General features: G+C 45.1%; 1 protein-coding gene and 1 pseudogene across 1 annotated transcript; both read right to left on the bottom strand.

The window, feature by feature from the left end:
- Window positions 1-12903: 12903 nt before the first annotated feature.
- On the bottom strand, window positions 12904-13878 carry LOC149434049 (olfactory receptor 5B12-like). The gene has a single exon (XM_089664135.1). It carries the CDS (start codon window positions 13843-13845, stop codon window positions 12904-12906), a length of 942 nt encoding a protein of 313 aa, XP_089520261.1. The 5' UTR covers window positions 13846-13878.
- Window positions 13879-21897: 8019 nt separating this feature from the next.
- On the bottom strand, window positions 21898-22737 carry LOC149434048 (olfactory receptor 2A12-like; annotated as a pseudogene).
- Window positions 22738-25417: the final 2680 nt, after the last annotated feature.

The raw sequence follows: 25417 nt of genomic DNA, 5'->3' as shown, positions 1-25417 counted from the left end.
TGTGGAGAAAAAAAGGCACAGCACACCAACATCAAAACCTCATCCCCACTGTGAAACATGGCGGAGGGAGCATCATGGTTTGGGGCTGCTTTGCTGCCTCAGGGCCTGGACGGATTGTTGTCATTGATGGAAAAATTAATTACAGAGTTTATAAAGACATTTTGCAGGAAAACGTACAACCATCTGTCCGCCAACTGAAGCTCTGCAGAGGATGGGTGATGCAACAGGACAATGACCCAAAGCATACAAGTAATTCAACAAAACAATGGCTGCAACAGCACAGAATACGCCTTCTGGAGTGGCCCAGTCAGAGTCCTGACCTCAACCCCATTGAAATGCTGTGGCATGACCTTAAGAGAGCGATTCACACCAGACATCCCAAGAATATTGCTACACTGAAACAGTTTTGTGAAGAGGAGTGGTCCAAAATGACTCCAGATCGTTGTGCAGGTCTGATCTGCAACTACAGGAAACGTTTGGTTGAGGTTATTGCTGCCAAAGGAGGGTCAACCAGTTATTAAGTCCAAAGGTTCACATACTTTTTCCTCCCTGCACTGTGAATGTTTACATGTTATGTGCAATTAAACCATGGCAACATCTAATGTTTGTGTAGTATTATGTTCAGCAGACTGTGTTCTTCTATTGGTGTGACTTTGATGACGTTCAGAGCACATTTTATGCCCAATTCATGCAAAACTCCACGTAATCCCAAGGGGTTCACATACTTTTTCTTGCAACTGTAAACCATATAAAAAAAATATTAATTGTGGCTGGGCATCTTCTACGGTGGAGTCCAGGAACTGGAACAAGGAGACTATTTCCGCTAAATGTTATGGGGCGAGTTTTTCAAATTTGCATTCAGATATTGGGAGTGAGGGAAGAAGCAGCAGCACAGACCCAGAGACTGGATGAAGCTGAAGCAGGGAGATCCTTTGCACTATAGGTCCTCAGGTACAGCTTCCTCTCCAGCAAAGAGAACAGCAATCACCACAGTAGTGACATCACTAAATCTGGTCAGATTAACAGTCAGAGGCAGCAGGGCCTTAGATGATCTCACACTTCAGATATCCAGCTATCAACCTCAAGTAAGGATGATTATTTATAATATATAAATAACATTTTTAAAAGGATTTTGGGATAGAGAAGAAAAAAAAAACCACATAGCTATACCCCTGAACTCATGCAAAATGCAAAGGAGGTTATTAGACAAATTATAAAATGGAAAATTAGGCACAGGGTAAATGAGGACACATATGACTGACAACAATGATTTCTTACTGAACATATTATCCTGTGTAGATAACGAAAAAAAAAAATGATTCAACTTTCAGTTAGCCCTATTTAAATTTCAGGTAACTTTAACCATTAGCCGCCCGGCCAATGGCCGTTTGGCGGCTTCAAAAGTGCTTCGGCATTCCGGGTGGAAGCCATTTGGCGTGCTCCCGCACATGCGCAGTTTGCGCTAATGCAGAGCCGCACAGCGGCGCGATCTGTCACCGGCCGTGTACCTCGGACACGGCCGATGACAGATCTGAGTACCGGCCCCCGTTGCTGGTACCATGTGACCTGCTGTGACCAATCACAGCAGGTCACATGACAGTTGTATACAATGGATGGCTTCATTCATGCCATCCATTGTATACTAGTGTCTAGCTGTGAATGGTCACAGCAGGTCACATGCACATGTCATGTGATTAGCTGTGACCAAATCACAGCTAAGCACAAAAAAAAAAAAAACCTGAATGAATTGATTTCATTCAGGTAAATGCTTGCTTATAGCAAAGTAATTCTTTGCTATAAGCAAATTGTGTAAAAAAAAAAAAAAATACTGATCACTTCCCCAAAGTAGTACAGTGTTACTATGGTAACATTGTACTACTTTGGTCATAGTAAAATATGAAAAAAAAATCTTAAAAAAAAATAAAAAAAATGTAATAAAAAAATTAAAAATAATAAAAAAAATAAAAAAAAATATATATTTTTTTTTTCATACTGTCACCAGTCAGTGTCCCTGTTCACCGCCATGCCAGTTATATGATGATGCTGTACTGCACTGGTGACAGTATGTAAAAAAAAAAATTGTGAAAATAATTTTTTTAATTTTTTCATTTTCTGAAAAATTATGACAAAAAAAATACAACTTCAAAAAACTCGCCATGCCTCTTATGAAGTACGTCGGACTGTCTACTCTGCAAAAAGGGGACATTTGGGGGATATCTGTACTGTCCTGACATTTGGGGGATATCTGTACCGTCCTGACATTTGGGGGATATCTGTACCGTCCTGACATTTGGGGGATATCTGTACCGTCCTGACATTTGGGGGATATCTGTACTGTCCTGACATTTGGGGGATATCTGTACTGTCCTGACATTTGGGGGATATCTGTACTGTCCTGACATTCTTGGACCTCAAGAAATAAGATTGGCCGTCAGTACTTCAGGACTGATCAATATTCAGATCTATACCATAGTTTGTGAACTCTATAACTTTCCTACAGATAAATAATACATCCTAATTTGGGTTATTTTCCCCAAAGACATGGAGCAGAATACATCTCGGCCTAAATTTATGAAGAACAATTATTTATTTGCAAACTTTTATAACAGAAACAAAGAAAAACGTGTTTTTTTTTTCAAAATTTTTGGTCTTTTTTTGTTAATTTAGCAAAAAATAAAAACCCCAGCGGTGATTAAATACCACCAAAAGAAAGCTCTAGTTGTGTGAAGAAAATGATAAAATTTTAGTTTGGGTACAATGTTGTATGACCGCGCAATTGTCATTCAAAGTGTGAGAGCTCTGAAACATGAAAACTGGCCTGGGCAGGAAGGGGTAAAATCACACGGTATTGAAACGGTTAAGTAATAAAAGGAACTTCTGAAGGCTTCTTTGAAATTTGCTAATCGTCAGGCAATAGAAAACAAATGAAAAAATAGAAAATGAGTCAAGCATTAAGTGAGGAGATATATGACCGAAAAAAAGATTTTATTTTTAATAAACATATTGCTGGAGATGGACACAAAGTTATTCAGTAAATTTGCATTTTCAGAAAAATAATGTAACCTTGGTAGCTTCCATGTGTCACCCATGACAAGGGAATCAAGAGAGGGCAAAGGAATGGTGGGTATAGAGGCCAAGGAAGAAGGACCTTCCATGGCTGCATCTTCAAACCTTAAACCAAACTGTCAATGAATGTCTCTGCCAAACTGTCACTGAAGACCCGAGACCTGGAACATCCAACAAAAGGTGTGGGGCATGTGCCTGGATGCCAGGGTCTACCAACACCACGGAGAGTCTGACCCACCCACACAAATAAGACCACTAATTTCTATGAGATTCTCTTTTCAAATTTAAACTATTTATTCTCTATGTAAATGTATTGCCAGTTAAAAAGAAAACATCTATGGTCCAAACTGTTGGAAATTCACTCAGTCACTAAAAGACAGAAACAATGGAGTACTGACGTGATACTTTTTATATTTTCTATCTGAAATTTTTTAGTAGCTGGGTGGTGATTGTAGCCGTATTAGTGCACTTGTGACAGAAACAATGGAGTACTGACGTGATACTTTTTATATTTGCACTAACATACAATTTTGAGGACAAGCTTTTGGGGAGTGTCCCCTTCTTCAAGGTCCAGGCTGTACTACTTCCAAAGAAATTGAAGAAGGGGACATACCCCAAAAGCTCGTCCTCAAAATTGTATGTTAGTGCAAATAAAAAAAGTATCACGTCCGTACTCAATTGTTTCTGTCACAAGTGCACTAATACGGCTACAATCACCACCCAGCTACTAAAAAATTTCAGATAGAAAATCTTCACAATCCAGGAGGACAGTCTGTTCTGTTATAGGGAAGAGTTGCTGGTTCAGTCCAAATATTCGAACTGATTTTTGTTTGCCTGAAAGTTTGGTGAACTGCAAAACTAAATGGGTGTTCAGTTGGGCCAAACCCCCACCTGCATAAAAACATTTAGCAGTAGGAAGGTATCTCCTTAAGCGGCAGTAGTAATATTAGTAATACTGCTGCTAAATGGGAACCCATGACTCATCCCTGCTTGGATAAAGGGTGGAGATTTGTGGAAAAAAAGTAATAGGTTCTCCCCAAAAAGCACACCAGTCCATTTAGATTTGATATGAATTTTAATAGGGAACCCCATGAAAGAGAACTAAAAGCATGGAATCCCCCCAAAATCTATATGTGACGGGAGTGACTTTTGGGGGGGGGGGGACCTCTGTGTCATCTTCCCAAATTCCCATTATGTTTAACCCACCCTGTGCCTGTTAAGGGGTACAGGGTGTGTATGTGAATGTCTGAGTCTTGTGTATAGTGTGTGTTCCTTTGTCTAGGCCACATGGCTGTCCATTGTCTGTTTGCCATGTGCTACCCCCCATTGTGATGTGTCTTCCTGTCCAGCCAACTATTATGGGATGTACTGTTTGTGTATTGGTGTGGGGGTTGGTCAATGTCCTTTGCCATGTGTTTCATCCCATTGTTCTGTGTCTTGGTGGGATGGGGAGGGGTGATGATGTATTTCCTGTTCCTGGTTGTGTTTCCCCGCCCTCTGTATATATCCTGTGTTTTGTGTTAAAATAAAGAGTTGGCTTCCTGTATTAAGAAGAGCTGGGTGCTGTCTATTTCCTGAGGGATTTAAAAGGTGTGGTCCGTGGATGGTGTTCGGACGGGGAAGCTGCGGTATAACGGAATATACCCAAGTGCGGTCGGGTACCGGTTCCGTTACACTATACTAGATGTTTGAGTATGCAGTATGCAGCCTGGTGGGCCAGGAACAGGAGGAGACAAGTTCAAGTAGACCTCTGAACTATGCCATGCCCCATGCCCTCAATTTGGGGGGTACCTTTCCGAGGGGAGCTTATTAAAATATGAAAACCCCTTTAAATAAAAGGGACCCAGATACCTCCCTCCATATGAATAACACATAGTAACCCTACTTATTCAAAAAATATATACATAATAGCTCAACACAAACTGCTTCACAAGTCAAAAAACAAATCTTTTAGTCCAAAAAAAAAAAAACACCAAAAAAAGGCACAAAATGTAAATCTAACGTCAATTCCATTGTCCAGCGATGCAGATCTTAGTCAGTCGTGTTGAACAACTCCCACCAACCCATTGACGTGTTGAAAGAAAAAATTAACAGACACACCAATATGTCTGACCCAGTTACCAATTTGCAGCAAATGACAGCTTCTGGTCCCTTCTGCTAAATGTGAGCAAAGGGGCGGGGTCTCTCTGGTGAAGTCATTCACAATGAACGAGGAACATGGACAATGTGATCGTCAAGGGACTTAAATTGTAGTTTATTTATTTCTTTTTTATTATGTACCAATGTCAGGGATCGCGGCAGCGAGTGACTCCGCGCATGCGCGGAGCGCTGATCCATTCAATCCGGCGGACACTGAGACCTGGATGGCGGCGGCCGCGCATGCGCACTCACGATCGCGGCCGCTCACCTGGCACCAATGGCGGGGCAGGGTGCACTATTTAAACCTGCCCTGCACCTACACACATTGCCATATGGTCTTTGCTCCTGTGTTCCTGTGTTCCTGCTATTGAGATTCGTTGCTGACCTTGCGTGAACCTGACCTCCGCTGACTTCTCCTGCTCTGACCCCCCGGCTAGTTTGACCTCTCTTCTGGATACCCCCATACCTGATCTGAACTCCTGTTACCGACCCCAGCGAGTGACCTGACTATTCTTCTGCCTGCCGCCTTGTACTACGCTGATCCCACTGTTACTGACCCGGCCCGTTTGACCACGCTTACTACTCTGCCATCCATCCATCCCGCTCGGATCCAGCTTTCCGCCTCTTCACGTCAGGCTCTCTACCTGCATATACCTCTGGTGGATCCCTCTACCACAGGCGGGTGTACTCAGGGGTCATGACCTGGTCCTTGTCTGCTCCAAGCCCATCCCCACCATCAGGGGCCCTGGTGAACAAGCAGACTGGGGCTTAGACTCCGCGCTCCGGGGAATCCTGTCCTGTGGACTGCTAGAGGCCCCGCTAGGCGGTTCTAACAGAACCATACGGCCATGACGGAGCCTGGAAGAGGACCATCCCCACTGGAAGACATATGTCAGCATTTGGCGACACTAACACAAGCCGTCAAATCGTTGCAGGAGGGTTACACACACCTCAATGGCCGGATTCAGATGTTGGCCGCACCAGCGGCTTCACCTCAGTGCTCAGGTTCTGCCGCTGCAGCAGGAGAACCCTAAGAACCTCCCGGCCAGGCAGTAGTCACATTGCCTCCACCGGAACCTCATGTACCGTTGCTTCAACGGGGATCAAACGAAATTCAGGGCCTTCCGGAATGCCTGCCAGCTGTACTTTAGTCTGCAGCCCCGGGCATTTTCTTCTGAAGTAGGGAAAGTGGGTTTCATCATTTTCTTACTCCTGGATGAGTCTCAGGGCTGGGATCACCAGCTGATGGAGACCCACGATCCCCACCTAGAGACCGTGACTGACTTTTTCAACATGATGGTAGTCCTATATGACGATCCCTGTAATCGGCCCTGTATTCTCTCCGGCAGGGCCGCCGGGCAGCGGAGGCGTATGCATCTGAGTTCACATGCTGGATGGGGGACACCCGGTGGAATGATGCCACATTATGCCACCAGTTTCGCATGGGCCTGTCTGAATCACTTAAAGACGAGTTAGCCAGGGTGGGCCTGCCCAACTCTCTGGAAGATCTCATCACCCTGGCCATACAGATTGACCGCAGACTGCGGGAAAGTAGGTTAGAGAGGTCAAGCCCGGGACAAGGACCCACATGGGTACTACCCCGCACTCCAGTCCAAATCCTGTCAGGAGGAGGCCTGAACTTAGGTCCTAGGGGAATGCCAGAACCTATGCAACTCGGGTTGGCACGACCATCACTATCAGTGGAGGAACGCCAGAGACGACGGGCGAACAATCTATGTCTATACTGTGGGGGAGCAGATCATGTGGTGCGTTCTTGCCCAGCAAAATTGGGTAAGTGTGCTTCCATTTTTTCTACTGTTTCCTCTAAACGTAGTAATCACGCCAATTACTTAGCCATACCCGTGTCTTTTCAACTCCCAGGGAGAACTGTGTCAGCAACAGCAATTATCGATTCTGGGGCTTGTAGTTGCTTTTATTGATCTAGAGTTTGCCACCCAACAGAGGATTCCTCTCCAGACCAGGGAACACGGGCTTAATATTTTTTTGGCAGATGGGTCACGTATTAAGTCAGGGCTGGTGGACCGGGTGACCCCACCTATCCGTACTACAGTGGGTAACTATCACCGGGAGTTCCTTCGTTTGGATGCTATCGCATCCCCTCTGTTTCCAGTTGGGACTCCCTTGGTTGCGGGCACAAAACCCCCAAATTGATTGGAAGACGGGGTCTGTCCAGTTCCTGTCATCCTATTGCCAGGAACATTGTTATGCCCCAACCTCTGTGGTTCCCCAGTCGCTCTTAAGTATCAATAGGGACGCCAAGCTTATCCAGATCATCCCCCCGGCCTACCACGACTACTTAGACGTTTTTAGTAAGCGGGGTGCTGACATTCTCCCTCCACATCGGACCTATGACTGTCCCATCGACCTCCTACCCGGATCCGAGATTCCGTTCGGAAGGATTTTCCCCCTATCTGAGCGAGAGTTGGGAGTACTCAAGGAGTACATTGACGAGAACCTCGAGAAGGGGTTTATCCGCCCCTCCACGTCACCGGCCAGAGCGGGAATCTTCTTTGTCGAAAAGAAAGATAAGTCCCTCAGACCCTGTATCGACTACCGTGACTTGAACAAGATTACGATCAAGAATCGTTACTCCCTTCCCTTGGTCCTGGAACTGTTCCAAAGGTTAAAGACGGCAGCCATATTTACCAAATTGGATTTGAGGGGCGCATATAACCTGGTTCGCATAAGGGAGGGGGACGAGTGGAAGACTACATTTCGCGCAAGATTTGGGCACTTTGAATATCTTGTCATGCCCTTCGGACTGTGCAATGCCCCAGCCACATTTCAGCATTTTATTAATGACATATTCCGAGATTATCTAGACATTTTTGTGGTTGTTTACTTGGATGACATCTTGATCTTTTCCCCTTCTCTGGAAGACCATAGGGGTCATGTCAGAAATTTGTTGGAACGTTTACGCCAACACGGGCTGTATGCGAAAGCTGACAAATGCAGCTTCGAGCAGCACAGCATTGCATTTTTGGGGCTGATCATCTCCACCACGGGGGTTGCGATGGATCCCCAAAAGGTCTCAGCAATCTTAGAATGGCCAGTACCCACAGACAAGAAGGGCGTACAACGCTTCATAGGATTTGCCAACTTTTACCTAAAGTTCATCAAGAACTTTTCAGGCCTCGTGTCTCCCATTACTCAGCTCACCAAACAGGGAACCCGTTTCCGGTGGACGCCCGAGGCTCAAGCAGCATTTGAGACCTTGAAGAAGCTGTTTACTACTGCCCCTATTCTTAGTCATCCTGACTCCTCCCTGTCTTACATTTTGGAAGTGGACGCTTCGGAGAACGCAGTTGGGGCCATCCTGTCCCAGCGAAAAGATACCAAGGAAATTAAGCACCCGGTGGCATTTTTCTCTAGGAAGTTGACATCTGTGGAGAGAAATTATGATATTGGCGACCGGGAGCTTCTGGCTATCAAAACAGCACTGGAAGAGTAGAGGCATCTACTGGAAGGGGCCATACATCCAATCTTGATTTTCACTGACCACAAGAATCTGGAATACTTGAGGACAGCCAAATGTCTGGGACCACGCCAAGCAAGATGAGCACTCTTCTTTTCCAGATTCGCGTTCCACATCATGTACAGACCCGGGTCCAAGAATACGAAGCCTGACGCTCTCTCACGCATGTTTGAGAACCCAGAAGAAGTTCCTAGACCAGACACCATCCTGTCCACGGGAAACTTCCTCGCCCTCCAGACAGAGCTACGCTCCAGGCTTCAAACCGCATCAATAGGAATGCCAAGCCCACCTGGGGTATCTCTACAGAATAAGGAGGGTCTCTTTTGGAAAGAAAGGCAAATCAAGGTACCTGAGGAGGTCCGAACCTTGGTGCTGGGGCACTGCCATGATCATCCTCTAGCAGGACATTTTGGAAATGTGAAGACTCTAGAGTTACTCCAGCGGACGTTCTGGTGGCCAAACATGGTGAAAGACTGTGAACTACTGTATATGTGAAAACCTGCGCCACGTGTCAGAGAAGCAAGCCCACCAGAAGTAAGGCCTGGGGTCTACTACAACCATTGCCCATACCGGATCGGGCATGGCAGATGATCTCTATGGATTTCATAGTGGAGCTCCCACTGTCTCAAGATCACTCTGTGATTTTGTAATCGTGGATCGGTTGTCAAAGATGGCCCATTTCCTGCCACTAAAGAATACGCCCTCAGCTATGGAAACAGCACAGATTTTCATGAAGGAAGTAGTGAAACTCCATGGAGTTCCAGAAGACGTTGTTTCGGATCGAGGGGTCCAATTTACCTCAAAGGTCTGGAGAGCATTATGCGAGGTTCTGGGAATCAAGCTGTCTCTTTCATCGGCCTACCACCCTCAGACGAATGGGCAGACAGAAAGGAGAAATCAGACGCTGGAACAGTACTTGCAATGTTACACGTCTTTTCTCAAAGACGACTGGCTGGCACTCCTGCCATTGGCGGAGTTCGCGTATAATAACGCGAAGCATTCTGCTATGGGGCAATCCCCATTCTTCGCTAATTACGAGTTTCACCCAACATTTTTACCTGACCCCGGCAACACAGAATATGCTGGATTTTTTCTCCGCCAATAACAAGGTACTTCAAGAAGCCATGTCAAAGGCCCGGGAGGACATTAAGAGGGCCTTCGACAGGAAAAGAAGGGGTGAGCTAAGCTTGCAACCAGGAGACCAGGTCTGGATAGCTACTACCAATTTGAGGATGTCTTGCCCCTCGAAAAAGCTGGGACCAAAATTTATGGGCCCATTCCAGGTGAAACGGAGGATCAATGAGGTGGCATATGAGCTGGCACTCCTAGGAACCTTCAAGATTCACCCAGTGTTTCATGTGTCACTACTGAAGCCAGCAACGCCAGATCCCTTCCCGGACCGAAGGTCCAGGCCTCCAGAGCCTATAACCATCAACGAACAGGAAGAATTCGAGGTTGAGGCAATCATTGATTGCAGGAAAAGAGGCGGTCAGACACAGTTCCTAATTAAGTGGAAGCACTATGGCCCTGAAGAGAATTTGTGGGAACCGGCCCAAAATGTTCACGCCCCTAGACTGGTCCGGGAGTTCTATCGTAGCCACCCACGGAGGAGAGATCGGTTGGGCATCCAGAGGATGCCCGTAGGGGGGGGGGCAATGTCAGGGATCGTGGCGGTGAGTGACTCCGCGCATGCGCGGAGCGCCGATCCATTCAATCCTGGACGGCGCACTCACGATCGCGGCCGCTCTCCTGGCACCAATTGCAGGGCAGGGCGCACTATTTAAACCTGCCCTGCACCTACACACATTGCCATATGTTCTCTGCTCCTGTGTTCCTGTGTGCCTGCTATTGAGATTTGTTGCTGACCTTGTGTGAACCTGACCTCCGCTGACTTCTCCTGCTCTGACCCCCTGGCTAGTTGACCTCTCTTCTGGATACCCCCATACCTGATCTGAACTCCTGTTACCGACCCCAGCGAGTGACCTGACTATTCTTCTGCCTGCCGCCTTGTACTACACTGATCCCACTGTTACTGACCCAGCCCGTTTGACCACGCTTACTACTCTGCCATCCATCCATCCATCCTGCTCGGATCCAGCCTTCCGTCTCTTCACATCAGGCTCTCTACCTTCATATACCTCTGGCGGATCCCTCTACCACAGGCGGGTGTACTCAGGGGCCGCGACCTGGTCCCTGTCTGCTTCAAGCCCATCCCCACCATCAGGGGCCCTGGTGAACAAGCAGACTGGGGCTTAGACTCCGCGCCCTGGGGAATCCTGTCCTGTGGACTGCTAGAGGCCCTGCTAGGCGGTTCTAACAACCCCTTACACATTCACATGGGGGGTATCCAGTATCTAGGTCACCTGTATTTTTAAGGAGGGTTCCAAAATTTTGGTAAACCCCCTGCCCACAGTCCCCCTCAAACACCAGGCTGCGGTTGTGGGAAACAGGCCCTTTATCTCATCAGTATGGGGACAAGGTGCTTTTCTGGGGGGTAAGCCTTAAAAGGTACCTTCCCCATGTGGAGGGCATGTGACCTGGTGTGGTTCAAGAGGTGGGTTCACCCCGTCTGTCCTGGCCAGCCATGCTGCATGCTCTAATAAGGGTCTACTAGAGATTTTTGGGGGATTTCATTCTTTTTTTTCCCTAAACTTTTGCATTGGGTTCCCCCTTAAAATCCATACCACACTCAAAGGGTCTGATATAGAACTTGGGCGGCACACAGTGGAAGACAATGGACATTTACTTCAGTCATTCAATTCTGTGAAATGGAAATTCTTCTTTTATAATTCAGAGCCATTTGGATACATGAAATAAATGTGCTTCTTCAATCAATAACACATTTTGGAAATCACCCCAAAATTTGAGAGCGGATATAATTCGATCCATCCAAAATGAAAACACCTTTTGTTTAGAATTTTTCAAATGTTTGTTGAAAATGTAACAAAACTATGATTTATTGACCATTTAAATTGAAAATAGCGCCATCGCTGGGATTCAATAAAATAATGCCCTCAATAGAAAAATGTCTCAGAAAAGTCAACTGAATTGTCCATAGAGGATAAAAAAGTCTTATCTTCCCCTCATTACCACCAGGAGCATCTCAAATGTGATGGAGGAATGAGCGCGACTTTAGAGATATTTACTCTCTGCTCGCACTAAATGGCATCAAAACTTTATAAATCTGTGAAATTCCCTTAAAGGGACATTCCCACCATCCACAGATTGGACACTCAGGACACGTTCATTCATTACCATCCTTCCTGCCATTCCAGTGGAAAATGAAGAATGCCTAAAATGTACACACTTGTTTATTGACCATACCACTTCGATACATGTATAAAAACATGAATTTGGTGACAATATTTGGAAGAACAATAATTACGTGAAATCATTTAAGCATGAATTATACTAAAACTACATTTTTTTATACTATTGTACATTTCTCAACTTTTATGAAGTTTGTATGTTAGTTAAAAGCCTTATGTGTTTATAAAACATGTAAAAAATATTTTGGCAGGTAAATTAGTCAGAGAGTTATCGTGACGTTAACCAACACATAATGTAAAATGTGGCCTTTTTGAAGAAGGGGGGGAGGGGTGACACTATAAAGATGGAGGAAAAAAAAGAAAGGGGGAGAAGAGAAAAAAAGTCACGATTGTGATTATTTTGTAAAGTCACAAAACACGAATGTAGGTGGAGGATGAGAGATGACGGGGGGGGGCGGGGGGGGGGGGGGTAGGTAGGATATAAAAGGCCTGTTGGATCTAAGAACTCTCCTGGATAAACCTAGGTGGACCAATTAGTATTTTTAAACTAGGAGTTATCTTCCTTTTTTCTGTTCCTTTTTAAAGGGGAAATAAAAGTATCGTTAGGAAAAAGAGTTTGGGGGTTCTTGAGAATGCATCTTCTTGTATGTCCTCCCTCCTATGTCATGTCAAGTTTTTATTTAATGTTTCCCTGTATAAGTATTTTTGATATGTAATGTATTTGAAATTAATAAAAAAAAAAGTCAAACACAGGAGAAAAAAAAAAAGAATGTGGCTAGGGCATCAAGATTGCAATGACTATTGGTCATGAATAGGTTGGGTACAACTATGAACAACAGACATTTATACAATTTCTGAAAGACATTACGAAAATCTTTAGTCCTCTAAAAATTTCCTAGAATAATAAAAGTGTCAATATTCACAATTTTAGTTTCAGCAGCAAACCTGAATTAATTTTAGGTGATAATAAGACCTCCTAAGTGCCTCCATGAGATCTTTGTTCCTCAGGCTGTAGATCAGAGGATTCAGCAATGGGTTAATGAGGGCAGATATGACTGTAAATAGTTTGTTTAAAATTAACATATTGCTGGAAGATGGAACAAAGTAAATAAAAATTAAGGAGCCATAAAAGATGGAGACCACGGTGAGGTGTGAGGTGCAGGTGGAGAATGCTTTCCTCTTTCCAGTCTTACTACGGATTCTGAGGATGGTACTAAAAATATAGACATATGGAAGAAAGGTCATAAGAAAGGCTCCTAATCCAAAAGTAGCACATACTAAGAATAAGACCACCATATTTATGAAGGGGTCAGTACATGTAATCTGATATAAGTGTGGAAGGTTACAAAAGAAGTTGTGGATGGAAGATGTTCTGCAGAAGGACAACCTGAACAAAAGTAAAGTATAAACCAATGAGACAGAACATCCTACAACCCAGACCATGGAGGCCATACGAGCACAGACCCTCCAAGACATCATTTGTTTGTAATGTAGGGGGCGGCAGATGGCAATGTAGCGGTCGTAGGACATAGCCGAGAGTAAGAAAAATTCTGAACAAGCAAAGCAGAGATAGAAAAAGACTTGGGCTGTACAGGCAGGAATGGATATTGATCGGCTTTTTGTGGCCAAGTCATAGAGCATCCTCGGTGCGGTCACTGATGAATAGGACATGTCCAGAAATGCCAAGTTGGCAAGAAAAAAATACATTGGGTTGTGCAGATGGTGGTCAGTGAGGACCAAGAAAAATATAAGGAGGTTTGTGATAAGAGTCATCAGATAGATCAGAAGGAAAACCACAAACAGTGCATTCATGGTCAGTGGATGGTCTGATAGACCTACGAGGGTAAAAGAGGAAATATCTGTCTGATTCCTCATATTATTCTTTTTTTTTGTCTGTTTACATGTATTACTATAGAGCAGAGATATAATTATCGATTTAAACAATCACCATTCTAAGGAATTATTAAAAGGAGAACATGTACGGAGTACCTACACAATATTCTCAGGTTTACATGAAGACATTTGTACCGGCTAATGATTTGTTCTTATATAAAATGTTGGAAGTCCTGCAGGACCGTCTGCTGCTTTGTAACAACAACAGAAAATCTCCATAAAGGTCTCTATAGAATAAATGTATAACAGCTTTGTGACTTGAGAATATGTATTTATTTATAATTTGTTGTAGTTATGAAAATGTAAACTGTGAATAAAATCCACTGAAACCGTTTTAATCTTTTTTTTGTCAACTTTTTTATTTATTGGGTAGTGGACAGAATGATCTAAAATACTTTACAAAGTTCAATGTTTTTCTTTGAAGATTCCATCATTTTGTAGTTGCATCTTCTAAGGGTTGTCAAGTGAAAACTTCATTGGATTGCACAGTTTCTAACCTGTAAAGAAAGCTGCAATCTTTGTGTTTGGTTGGGTAAAACTTGTCCGGGGTCACAATAGTTTGGGATAACTACGGGCCAAAAAGCAGAAACTAAAGGCACAGGTAGTCCTCATCCTAAAAAATATTATCCTTTCATACACAGATGGGTAGAAGTTGGCCCGGGGCTGCACCAAGAGGCCTACAAATGGAGACATGAGCAAAAAGTCGGTAATCTTTCTAAAAAATGAATCCTGCAGCTATTTTTTGGTGGGTTTTGGTGGGTATAGATTCTTCAGTAGCACCACAATTTTATGGCAGAAAAAACAAGCCAAAAGGTAGAGAAAGACGTCACAGTGTCTTCCTAAGAAAAACTATAGCTTTGGCCCATTTTTAATTCCATGAGGGGTTTTTGACAAGAAAGGGGAGAAGGAGGATATGTTCCAGATGGTGACTATGATGATACTGGGCAGCACCATTACACAGGATTAAGCAGCAGAGGTAACAAAAGGGAAATGTTTCCGGTGTTTTCCCTGTGAATTGGAGCATCTAGAGATCTGCACTCTCGTAATTAGGAGGTAGAAGTGGCAGAGCCACCAAATGTTGCAGCCATACAAGGTTTACTGGCATCCCTCCCACCTCTGCAAGCCAGCAAAAGGTTCACACAGTGTGCATTCAACGATTTATTCTGTCCCTTTCCATGTTTGTTAGAAGAGGTGTTGGTAGTCCTCAATGCCCTGCCAATGTCAGTATGGTCTAGCTAGAGCCCGGTCTGGCTTGAATTTTTAAGATTTGTAAGATGGCGACTACCTTTTGAGAAACATGTTTAAATAGTACATAAATATAATTTAATTTACAAAAATAATAAAAATAGTAAAATTAGCCATAATAAAAAATAGTGATTGTGTCTGCGTATCTGCTATGGTGCTGGAACTGGAACAAGTTTCCACTGGATGGTATGGGAAGAGTTGGCCAAATTTGCATTCTAATATTGGGAGTGAGGGAAGAAGCAGCACAGATCCAGTGTCAGGGCTCTGTCCTCAGCAGAGGTGTTAGGAGGCCTGGCACCCCTGCTAGTACCTTGCATGGCCGCAGAAGTTCACATCGGCTCAAATTTGGGGCCAAAAAGCATTTATAAGGAAGTCCTGCACTACTCTCAGGTGCTGGTTGATCTCTGGCTCCTTAGTACCTTTGTTCCCTTGCTATCCTGACTTGTGATTTCCTGTTAACGACTCGGCTTGCTCCTGGACCTGTCTGCTCTGTTTAATCCTGACCTAACCCCGGCTTGTCTAACGAATCTTCTCTCCTGCTCTCTGTGTATGACCTCGACTATCCCTTTTGACTATGTCTGCTCCGATCCCCACCTGGCACCCGACCTTGGCTCGAACTGGTTATCCTGTGATCCTGTGTTCTCTGGAAGACCTGCATATCTCGCACAGGCGCTCCCTGCCTGCAGGCCCCATCTCAGCGCATCAGCTGTGCTCCTGGGTGGACCATCAAACAAGCACTCCAACAGGCGACCTGTGCAACTCTGGGCCTGACTCCTGCTGTCCCACCTTCAGGGGAGTCTGGAACTTAGAGGGAAGCCCTCTCTCCATTGGCCTCTGTCATCAGGTACTTGATATCCAGAGAATGGATGAAGGAGAAGCAGGAAGATCCTTGCACTGAAGGTCCTCAGGTTCAGTTTCCAGAGGAGGGGGAGGGAGCGGCTGGCTCATGCTCTCAGCACTTCGTTGAGCCAGGTGCAGCTCCAGATTGTGGGGTGGATCCTGACTTACAATCTAAGCCCCCTAACCCAAATTCATACATACACATACTAGGGCCAATTTAGATAGGAGCCAATTAACCCACCAGCATGTCTTTAGAGTGTGGGAGGAAACCCATGCAGGCTCCAGGAGAACATGCAAACTCTGTGCAGATGGTGCCATGGTTGGGATTTGAACCGATTGTAGTGCTGCTAGACGGAAGTGCTAACCACTTAGCCACTCTGCTAAATTAACCCCTTTGTAAAACAAATCACTAAAAGCCTGTGTAGACAACAAAGAAAAATTATGTAACTTTCAGTTAACCCCATGATGCCAGGGTCTACCAACACCATGGAGACTCTGACCCACCCACAAAAATAAGACCAGGAACCTCTATGATTTTTTTTTTTTTTCAAATTATTAACAATTTTTTCTCTATGTTGCCATTTATTGCCAGTTAAAAGGAAAACATCTATGATCACAAACTGGTGGAAATTCGCCCAGCTACTAAAAATTTCAGATAGAAAAACTTCACAATCCAGGAGGCCAGTCTGTTCTGTTATATGTAGGGAGAAGTTGCTGGTTCAGTCCAAATGTTTGAACTGAATTTTGATTGTCTGAAGGTTTGGTGAACTGCCAGACTAAATGGGTGTTCGGTTGGGCCAAACCCCCAACTGCAGCTGGAAGTAAAACATTTAGCAGTAGGAAGATAGACAGATTCCTGCTCAGGTTGGCTGTTGGAGCTGGCGGTCACCAGCTTTCTAGCAGCCAATGTCCCATGCCTGTTTGGACAAAGGGTGGAGATGTATGGAAAAAAGTATTGGGTTCTCCCCAAAAACCATACCAGTTCATTTAGATTTGGTATGAATTTTAATAGGGAACCCCATGCAAAAAACAAATAAGCATGGAATCCCCCCATATCTATACTAGACATTTGAGTATAGAGCATGGAAGGCCAGGAAAAGGGGGAGAAAAGTTCAAGGTAGACCTCTGAACTATGCCAGGCCCCAGGTACAACATGGGGGGTACCTTGACACCCCTGGCAAAGCACCTTGTTTCTATGCTGTTAAGGGCAAGGGCTCCTTTCCCAAAGCTCTGGTGGTTGTGGGATCTGAGGGTAAGGAGCAGCATTGAGAACGCCTTTAAAAATAACCCCTTTAAAAATAAAAGGGACCCAGATATCTCTCTCCATATGGATGACTAAGGGGATGATAGGACTCCTACTTAATTATAATAAATAAAATATGCATAGTAGCTAAACTAAATTTTGAAGATGTTTTTAAGTCAAAAAATAAAAAGCACCAAAAAAGTCAAAAGATGTAAATCTATCTTCAATCCCATTGTCCATAGATGCAGATCCTAGTCAGTCATGTTGAACAACTGCTGTCATCCCGTTGATGCATTGAAAGAAAAAATTCAGATACCCACCAATACGTCTGACCCAGTTACCAATTTGCAGCAAATGACAGCTTCTGGTCCCTTCTGCTAAATGTAAGCAAAGGGGCGGGGTCTCTCGGGTGAAGTCATTCACAATGAACGAGGATCTGCATTGCTGGACAATGGGATCGTCAAGGGATTTACATTGTAGGACATTGTAGTTTTTTTATTTATTTTTTACAAGTGTGTTTAATAACTTTTTTTTATTATGTCCCCCTTACACATTCACATGGGGGGTATCCAGTATCTAGGTCACCTGTTTTTTTAAGGAGGGCTTCCAAATTCTGGTAAACCCCCTGCCAACGGTCCCCCCCAACCACTAGGTTGGGGTTGTGGGAAACAGGCCCTTTTAGCTCATCAGTATGAGACAAGGTGCTTTTCTGGGGGAGGGTAACCCTTGAAGAGTACCCTCCCCCTGTTCAGGGCATGTGATCTGGTATGGTTCAAGAGGTGGGTTCAACTCGCTTTACCTGGCCATCCATTCTGCATACTCTGATAGATTTTGGGGGGGTTCCTGTATGGATTTTGCATGGTGTTCTCCCTTAAAATCCATACCACACTCAAAGGGTCTGATATAGAACTTGGGTGGCACACAGTGGAAGACAATGAACACGCTTACTGGATGGGAAAGCACACAGATTACCTCAGCATACTGCTGCTCTTTCAATGCCCAATCACTAGGATGGGGGAGGAGAAGCTAAATTTAGGCAGATATTTTTGCCTATATTCTGCCATCCCAAGGATGAGTACCGTAGCCATGATTCCGTGTGGAAGGTGGCAGTTGATCTGTGCTTGCAGCAACAAGAGTAACCACTACCAGCATTGCAAAGACTAACATTTATAATGGACATTTAATGTAGATACTAAGTATTCTTAAAAAAAAAATAAAAAAATATATATATATACTGTATATCTTTTTCCTGCCCGGCCTAAAGACAAGTGACGGCAATACACACGTCATTATGTCTGGATGTCATATGATATCCCCCTCACTCCCCCTCTCTGTTGGGGTCCCTCAAGGCTCTGTCCTCGGGCCCCTTCTCTTCTCCATCTACACCTCCTCCCTTGGCCAACTCATACACTCTCACGGCTTCAACTATCACCTCTATGCCGACGACACACAAATCTATCTCTCAACCCCCCACCTCACCCCCTCGGTCTCCGCCCGAATCACACACCTACTGAGCGACATATCAGACTGGATGTCACTCCACTTCCTTAAACTGAACCTCTCCAAAACTGAGTTTCTTGTCTTCCCCCCCCAGCCGCGCGCCCCCCCCCATTGACTTCTCCATCATGTCCAACAACGCCATCATCAAACCCACCCCGCAGGCCAGAGTACTTGGTGTCATTCTGGACTCCAACCTATCCTTCCAGCCCCATGTCCAATCTTTAACAAACTCGTGCAGACTCCACCTCCGCAACATGCAGACTCCACCTCCGCAACATCGCCAAAATCCGCACGTTCCTAACCCCAGAAACCACTAAACGGCTCATCCACTCCCTCATCATATCACAACTCGACTACTGCAACTCCCTCCTCACTGGCCTGCCTCGCCACAGGCTATCCCTGCTTCAATCGATCCTGAATACGGCTGCCAGACTCATTCACCTTTCCAACTGCTCCATCTCCACCCCCCCCCTCTGCCAATCCCTCCACTGGCCTCCACCCCCTCTGCCAATCCCTCCACTGGCCTCCACTCAGTGTCCTCCACCCCCCTCTGCCAATCCCTCCACTGGCCTCCATTCAGTGTCCTCCACCCCCCTCTGCCAATCCCTCCACTGGCCTCCACTCAGTGTCCTCCACCCCCCTCTGCCAATCCCTCCACTGGCTTCCGATTGCACAACGGATCAAATTCAAAATCCTAACACTGACGTACAAAGCCGTCCACCATACTGCCCCGAACTACATCACTGACCTAATATCCAAGTACCGCCCAACACGCACACTCCGCTCCTCACAAGACCTCCTTCTCTCTAGTCTCTCTCTGGTCTCCTCCTCCCATGCCCGCCTCCAGGACTTCTCCAGGGTGTCACCCATCCTCTGGAACTCCCTGTCCCAACCCATCAGATTATCACCTACTCTCCTCTCCTTTAGGCGCTGAAAACCTCTTCCTACCACTCCATCCCCCACAGCTATCTCCTCCTGTGCCACCATCCCCTCCCTCCTAGATTGTAAGCTCCAAGGAGCAGGGCCCTCTATCCCCTCATGTTTTGCATTGTATTGGTATTGTTCTGTCACATGTTCTGTCCCCCTCTGTAATGTACAGCGCTGAGCCAACTATCGGCGCTTTATAAATACTGTATAATAATAATAATAATCCTCCACAGAACGTGGCTTGTGCTCGCCCCATGGGCCACACTGCTGCGTGATCTGTCACCCGCTGTTTCCACCAGACATAGCGGATGACCAATCAGTGTACCAGCTGCTGTTGGTACCATGTGACCACTGTTAGCAATCATTGCAGATCACATGACAATAGTACACAATGAATGGCATTTATTCGTTAATAGTATTGTAAAACTAGGAGTGATCTTCATTTCTTTCTGTTCCTTTTTAAAGGGGAAATAAAAGTGTCATTAGGAAAAAAGAGTTTTTGGGTTCTTGGGAATGAGCCTTCTTGTATGTCCTCCTTCCTGTGTCATGTCATGTTTGTATTTAACCCCTCGCCTACCGGGCACTTCTACTCCCTTCCTGCCTACAGGACACTTCTACTCCCTTCCTGCCTACAGGACACTTCTACCCCCTTCCTGCCTACCGGACACTTCTACCCCCTTCCTGCCTACCAGACACTTCTACCCCCTTCCAGCCTACCGGGCACTTCTACCCCCTTCCTGCCTACCGGGCACTTCTACCCCCTTCCTGCCTACCGGACACTTCTACCCCCTTCCTGCCTACCGGGCACTTCTACCCCCTTCCTGCCTACAGGGCACTTCTACCCCCTTCCTGCCTACCGGACACTTCTACCCCCTTCCTGCCTACAGGACACTTCTACCCCCTTCCTGCCTACAGGGCACTTCTACCCCCTTCCTGCCTACTGGGCACTTCTACCCCCTTCCTGCCTACCGGGCACTTCTATCCTCTTCCTGCCAAGGCTAATTTTTAGCTTTCAGCACTGTTGCACTTTGAATGACAATTGCTCGATCATGCAACACTGTACCCATATGAAATTTTAACATTTTGTTTGAGACAGATAGAGCTTTCTTTTGGTGGTATTTAATCACCACTGGGTTTTTTATTTTTTGATAAACAACAGAAAATTTAGAAAAAAAAAGTTTTTTTCTTAGTTTCTGTTATACAATTTTGTAAATGAGTAATTTTTCTCCTTCACTGATGTACGCTAATGAGGCTGCAGTGATGGGCAATGATAGGCTGCACTGATGGGCACTGATAGCCGGCACTGATGGGCACTGATGAGGAGGCACTGGTAGGTGGTACTGATGAGCATTGACAGGCATCACTGGTGGACATTCACAGACATCACTGATGGGCACTGAAAGGCAGTACTCATATATGGCACTGATAGGCAGCACTGACTGGAACTCTTATGTGGCACTTATGGCCACTGATAGGCGGCATTGACTGGCACCAATAGGCAGCACTGACTAGCACTGATAGGTGGCACTGATTAATAGCACTGATAGGTGGCACTGACTGGCACTGATAGTTGACACTAAAAGGCAGCTCAGACGGGCACTGATATGTGGCATTAATGTGCACTGATGGGCACTCACAGGTGGCACTGATGGGGCTCCACTGATCATCAGTGCCCTGATGATCAGTATAGATGTCCCCTCCGAGGAATGCCGATTACCGGCTCTCCTCTCCTCACAAGCTGTGAGCGTGAGAGCTCGTGAGGAAAGAAATGCCGATAACCGAAATTTCCGTATTTACATGAGATCAGCTGTGATTGGACACAGCTGATCACATGACAGAGCCGAAGTCATCCGCTCTTTCCACTGATTGATGATCCGCTGTGTCCCAGGGACACAGCACACCACAGATCGCCGTGCTGCGCGCCCCCAGGGGCAGCACGCGTGGTTAGAGTGGGAGGACGTCATATGACGTCCTCCAAGGGTAACAGAACCACCGCGCTCCCGCCATTTCCTTATATGGCGGGCCGGAGGAGGTTAATGTTTCCCTGTATAAGTATTTTTGATATGTAATGTATTTGAAATTAATAAAAAAAAGGTAAACACAGAAAAAAAAAGAATGTGGCCAGAGCATCAGGATTACAGTGACCATTGGTCATGAATAGGTTGGGTACAACTTTGAACAACGGACATTTTTACAATTTCTGAAAGACATTACTAACATCTTTAGTCATCTAAAAATTTTCTAGAAAAATAAAAGTGTCAATATTCACTATTTTTGTTTCAGCAGCAAACCTGAATTAATTTTAGGTGATAATAAGACCTCCTAAGTGCCTCCTTGAGATCTTTGTTCCTCAGGCTGTAGATCAGAGGATTCAGCAATGGGTTAATGAGGGCAGATATGACTGTAAACAGTTTATTTAAATTTTACATATTGCTGGAAGATGAAACCAAGTAAATAAAAATTAAGGAGCCATAAAAGATGAAGACCACGGTGAGGTGTGAGGTGCAGGTGGAGAATGCTTTCCTCTTTCCAGTCTTACTACGGATTCTGAGGATGGTAGTGAAAATATAGACATATGGAAGAAAGGTCAAAAGAAAGGCTCCTAATGCAAAAGTAGCACCTGCTAAGAATATGACCACCATGTTTATGAAGGGGTCAGTACATGTAATCTGATACAAGTGTGGAAGGTCACAAAAGAAGTTGTGGATGGAAGATGTTCTGCAGAAGGACAACCTGAGCAAAAATAAAGTATGAACCAAAGAGACAGAACATCCTACACCCCAGACCATGGAGGCCATACGAGCACAGACCCTCCAAGACATCATTAGTTTGTAATGTAGGGGGTGGCAGATGGCAATGTAGCGGTCGTAGGACATAACTGAGAGTAAGAAAAGTTCTGAACAAGCACACCACACATAAAAAAAGACTTGGGCTATACAGGCAGGAATGGATATTGATCGGCTTCTTGTGACCAAGTCATAGAGCATCCTCGGTGCGGTCACTGATGAATAGGACATGTCCAGAAATGCCAAGTTGGCAAGAAAAAAATACATTGGGTTGTGCAGATGGTGGTCAGTGAGGACCAAGAAAAATATAAGAAGGTTTGTGATAAGAGTCATCAGATAGATCAGAAGGAAAAGCCCAAAAAAGTACATTCATGGTCAGTGGATGGTCTGATAGACCTACGAGGGTAAAAGAGGAAATCTCTGTCAGATTCCTCATATTATTCATTTTTTTGTCTGTTTACATGTATTACTATAGAGCAGAGATATAATTATCCATTTAAACAATCAAATAAAATCACCATTCTGAGGAATTAATAAAAGGAGAACATGTACGGAGTACCTACACAATATTCTCAGGTTTACATGAAGACATTTGTACCGGCTAATGATTTGTTCTTATATAAAATGCTGGAAGTCCTGCAGGACCGTCTGCTGCTTTGTAACAACACAACAGAAAATCTCAATAAAGGTCTCTATTAGAGATGAGCGAATCGAACTCGGCGAAGTGGAATTCGTTTCGAATATTAGGAAAAATTTGATTCGCGCCGAATCCGAAAATTAGCAGACTTCGGATGCGCGAATCGAAATTTTTCCTAAAATGGCGGCGACATGTGTGGCGACGGAGCGGGGATGTCTGGGAAGGCGCGCAGACAAGGCGCGCTGACCCATAATGCATTCATTCATGACATGTGATCGCATTAGCCAATCAGCAGCCAGCCAGCCAGCACTGTGTAATGGTCGAGCTATAAATTGCGGCCATCTTACAATTCTCCATTTGCCTCCAGTCATTCAAGAGAGACAGACCTCTCTGTATTAGGGACAGAGTTAGGGCCACAGATACTTTAGGGACACAGAATTGTTACTTAGGGACACAGAATTGTTACTCAGGGACACAGAACTGTTACTCAGGGACACAGAATCGTTACTCAGGGACACAGAACTGTTACTCAGGGACACAGAACTGTTACTCAGGGACAGACACAGAATTGTTACTGAGGGACACAGAATTGTTACTGAGGGACACAGAATTGTTACTCAGGGACAGACACAGAATTGTTACTGAGGGACACAGAACTGTTACTCAGGGACACAGAACTGTTACTCAGGGACACAGAACTGTTACTCAGGGACACAGAATTGTTACTCAGGGACAGACACAGAATTGTTACTGAGGGACACAGAATTGTTACTGAGGGACACAGAATTGTTACTGAGGGACACAGAATTGTTACTCAGGGACAGACACAGAATTGTTACTGAGGGACACAGAACTGTTACTCAGGGACACAGAACTGTTACTCAGGGACACAGAATTGTTACTCAGGGACAGACACAGAATTGTTACTGAGGGACACAGAATTGTTACTGAGGGACACAGAATTGTTACTGAGGGACACAGAATTGTTACTCGGGGACAGACACAGAATTGTTACTGAGGGACACAGAACTGTTACTCAGGGACACAGAACTGTTACTCAGAGACAGACACAGAATTGTTACTGAGGGACAGACACAGAATTGTTACTGAGGGACACAGAATTGTTACTCAGGGACACAGAAGTGTTACTCAGGGACACAGAATCGTTACTCAGGGACACAGAACTGTTACTCAGGGACACAGAACTGTTACTCAGGGACAGACACAGAATTGTTACTCAGGGACACAGAACTGTTACTCAGGGACACAGAACTGTTACTCAGGGACACAGAACTGTTACTCAGAGACAGACACAGAATTGTTACTGAGGGACAGACACAGAATCGTTACTTAGGGACACAGAATTGTTACTCAGGGACACAGAACTGTTACTCAGGGACACAAAATCGTTACTCAGGGACACAGAACTGTTACTCAGGGACAGACACAGAATTGTTACTCAGGGACACAGAACTGTTACTCAGGGACACAGAACTGTTACTCAGGGACACAGAACTGTTACTCAGGGACAGACACAGAATTGTTACTGAGGGACACAGAATTGTTACTGAGGGACACAGAATTGTTACTCAGGGACAGACACAGAATTGTTACTGAGGGACACAGAACTGTTACTCAGGGACACAGAACTGTTACTCAGGGACACAGAACTGTTACTCAGGGACACAGAATTGTTACTCAGGGACAGACACAGAATTGTTACTGAGGGACACAGAATTGTTACTCAGGGACAGACACAGAATTGTTACTGAGGGACACAGAACTGTTACTCACGGACACAGAACTGTTACTCAGGGACACAGAACTGTTACTCAGGGACACAGAATTGTTACTCAGGGACAGACACAGAATTGTTACTGAGGGACACAGAATTGTTACTGAGGGACACAGAATTGTTACTGAGGGACACAGAATTGTTACTCAGGGACAGACACAGAATTGTTACTGAGGGACACAGAACTGTTACTCAGGGACACAGAACTGTTACTCAGGGACACAGAACTGTTACTCAGAGACAGACACAGAATTGTTACTGAGGGACAGACACAGAATTGTTACTGAGGGACACAGAATTGTTACTCAGGGACACAGAACTGTTACTCAGGGACACAGAATCGTTACTCAGGGACACAGAACTGTTACTCAGGGACACAGAAATGTTACTCAGGGACACAGAACTGTTACTCAGGGACAGACACAGAATTGTTACTGAGGGACACAGAACTGTTACTCAGGGACACAGAACTGTTACTCAGAGACAGACACAGAATTGTTACTGAGGGAAAGACACAGAATCGTTACTTATAGACACAGAATTGTTACTCAGGGACACAGAACTGTTACTCAGGGACACAG

This window comes from Staurois parvus, unplaced genomic scaffold (assembly GCF_062004578.1).
Source record: "Staurois parvus isolate SC_StPar_1 unplaced genomic scaffold, SC_StPar_1.0 ptg001842l, whole genome shotgun sequence".
Lineage (NCBI taxonomy): Eukaryota > Metazoa > Chordata > Amphibia > Anura > Ranidae > Staurois > Staurois parvus.
This window is presented reverse-complemented; position numbering and strand designations above follow the sequence as displayed.

Bases quoted from the DNA above. Each gene is read 5' to 3' on its own strand.
- LOC149434049 (XM_089664135.1), bottom strand. From the start codon at position 13,845: ATGAGGAATCAGACAGATATTTCCTCTTTTACCCTCGTAGGTCTATCA.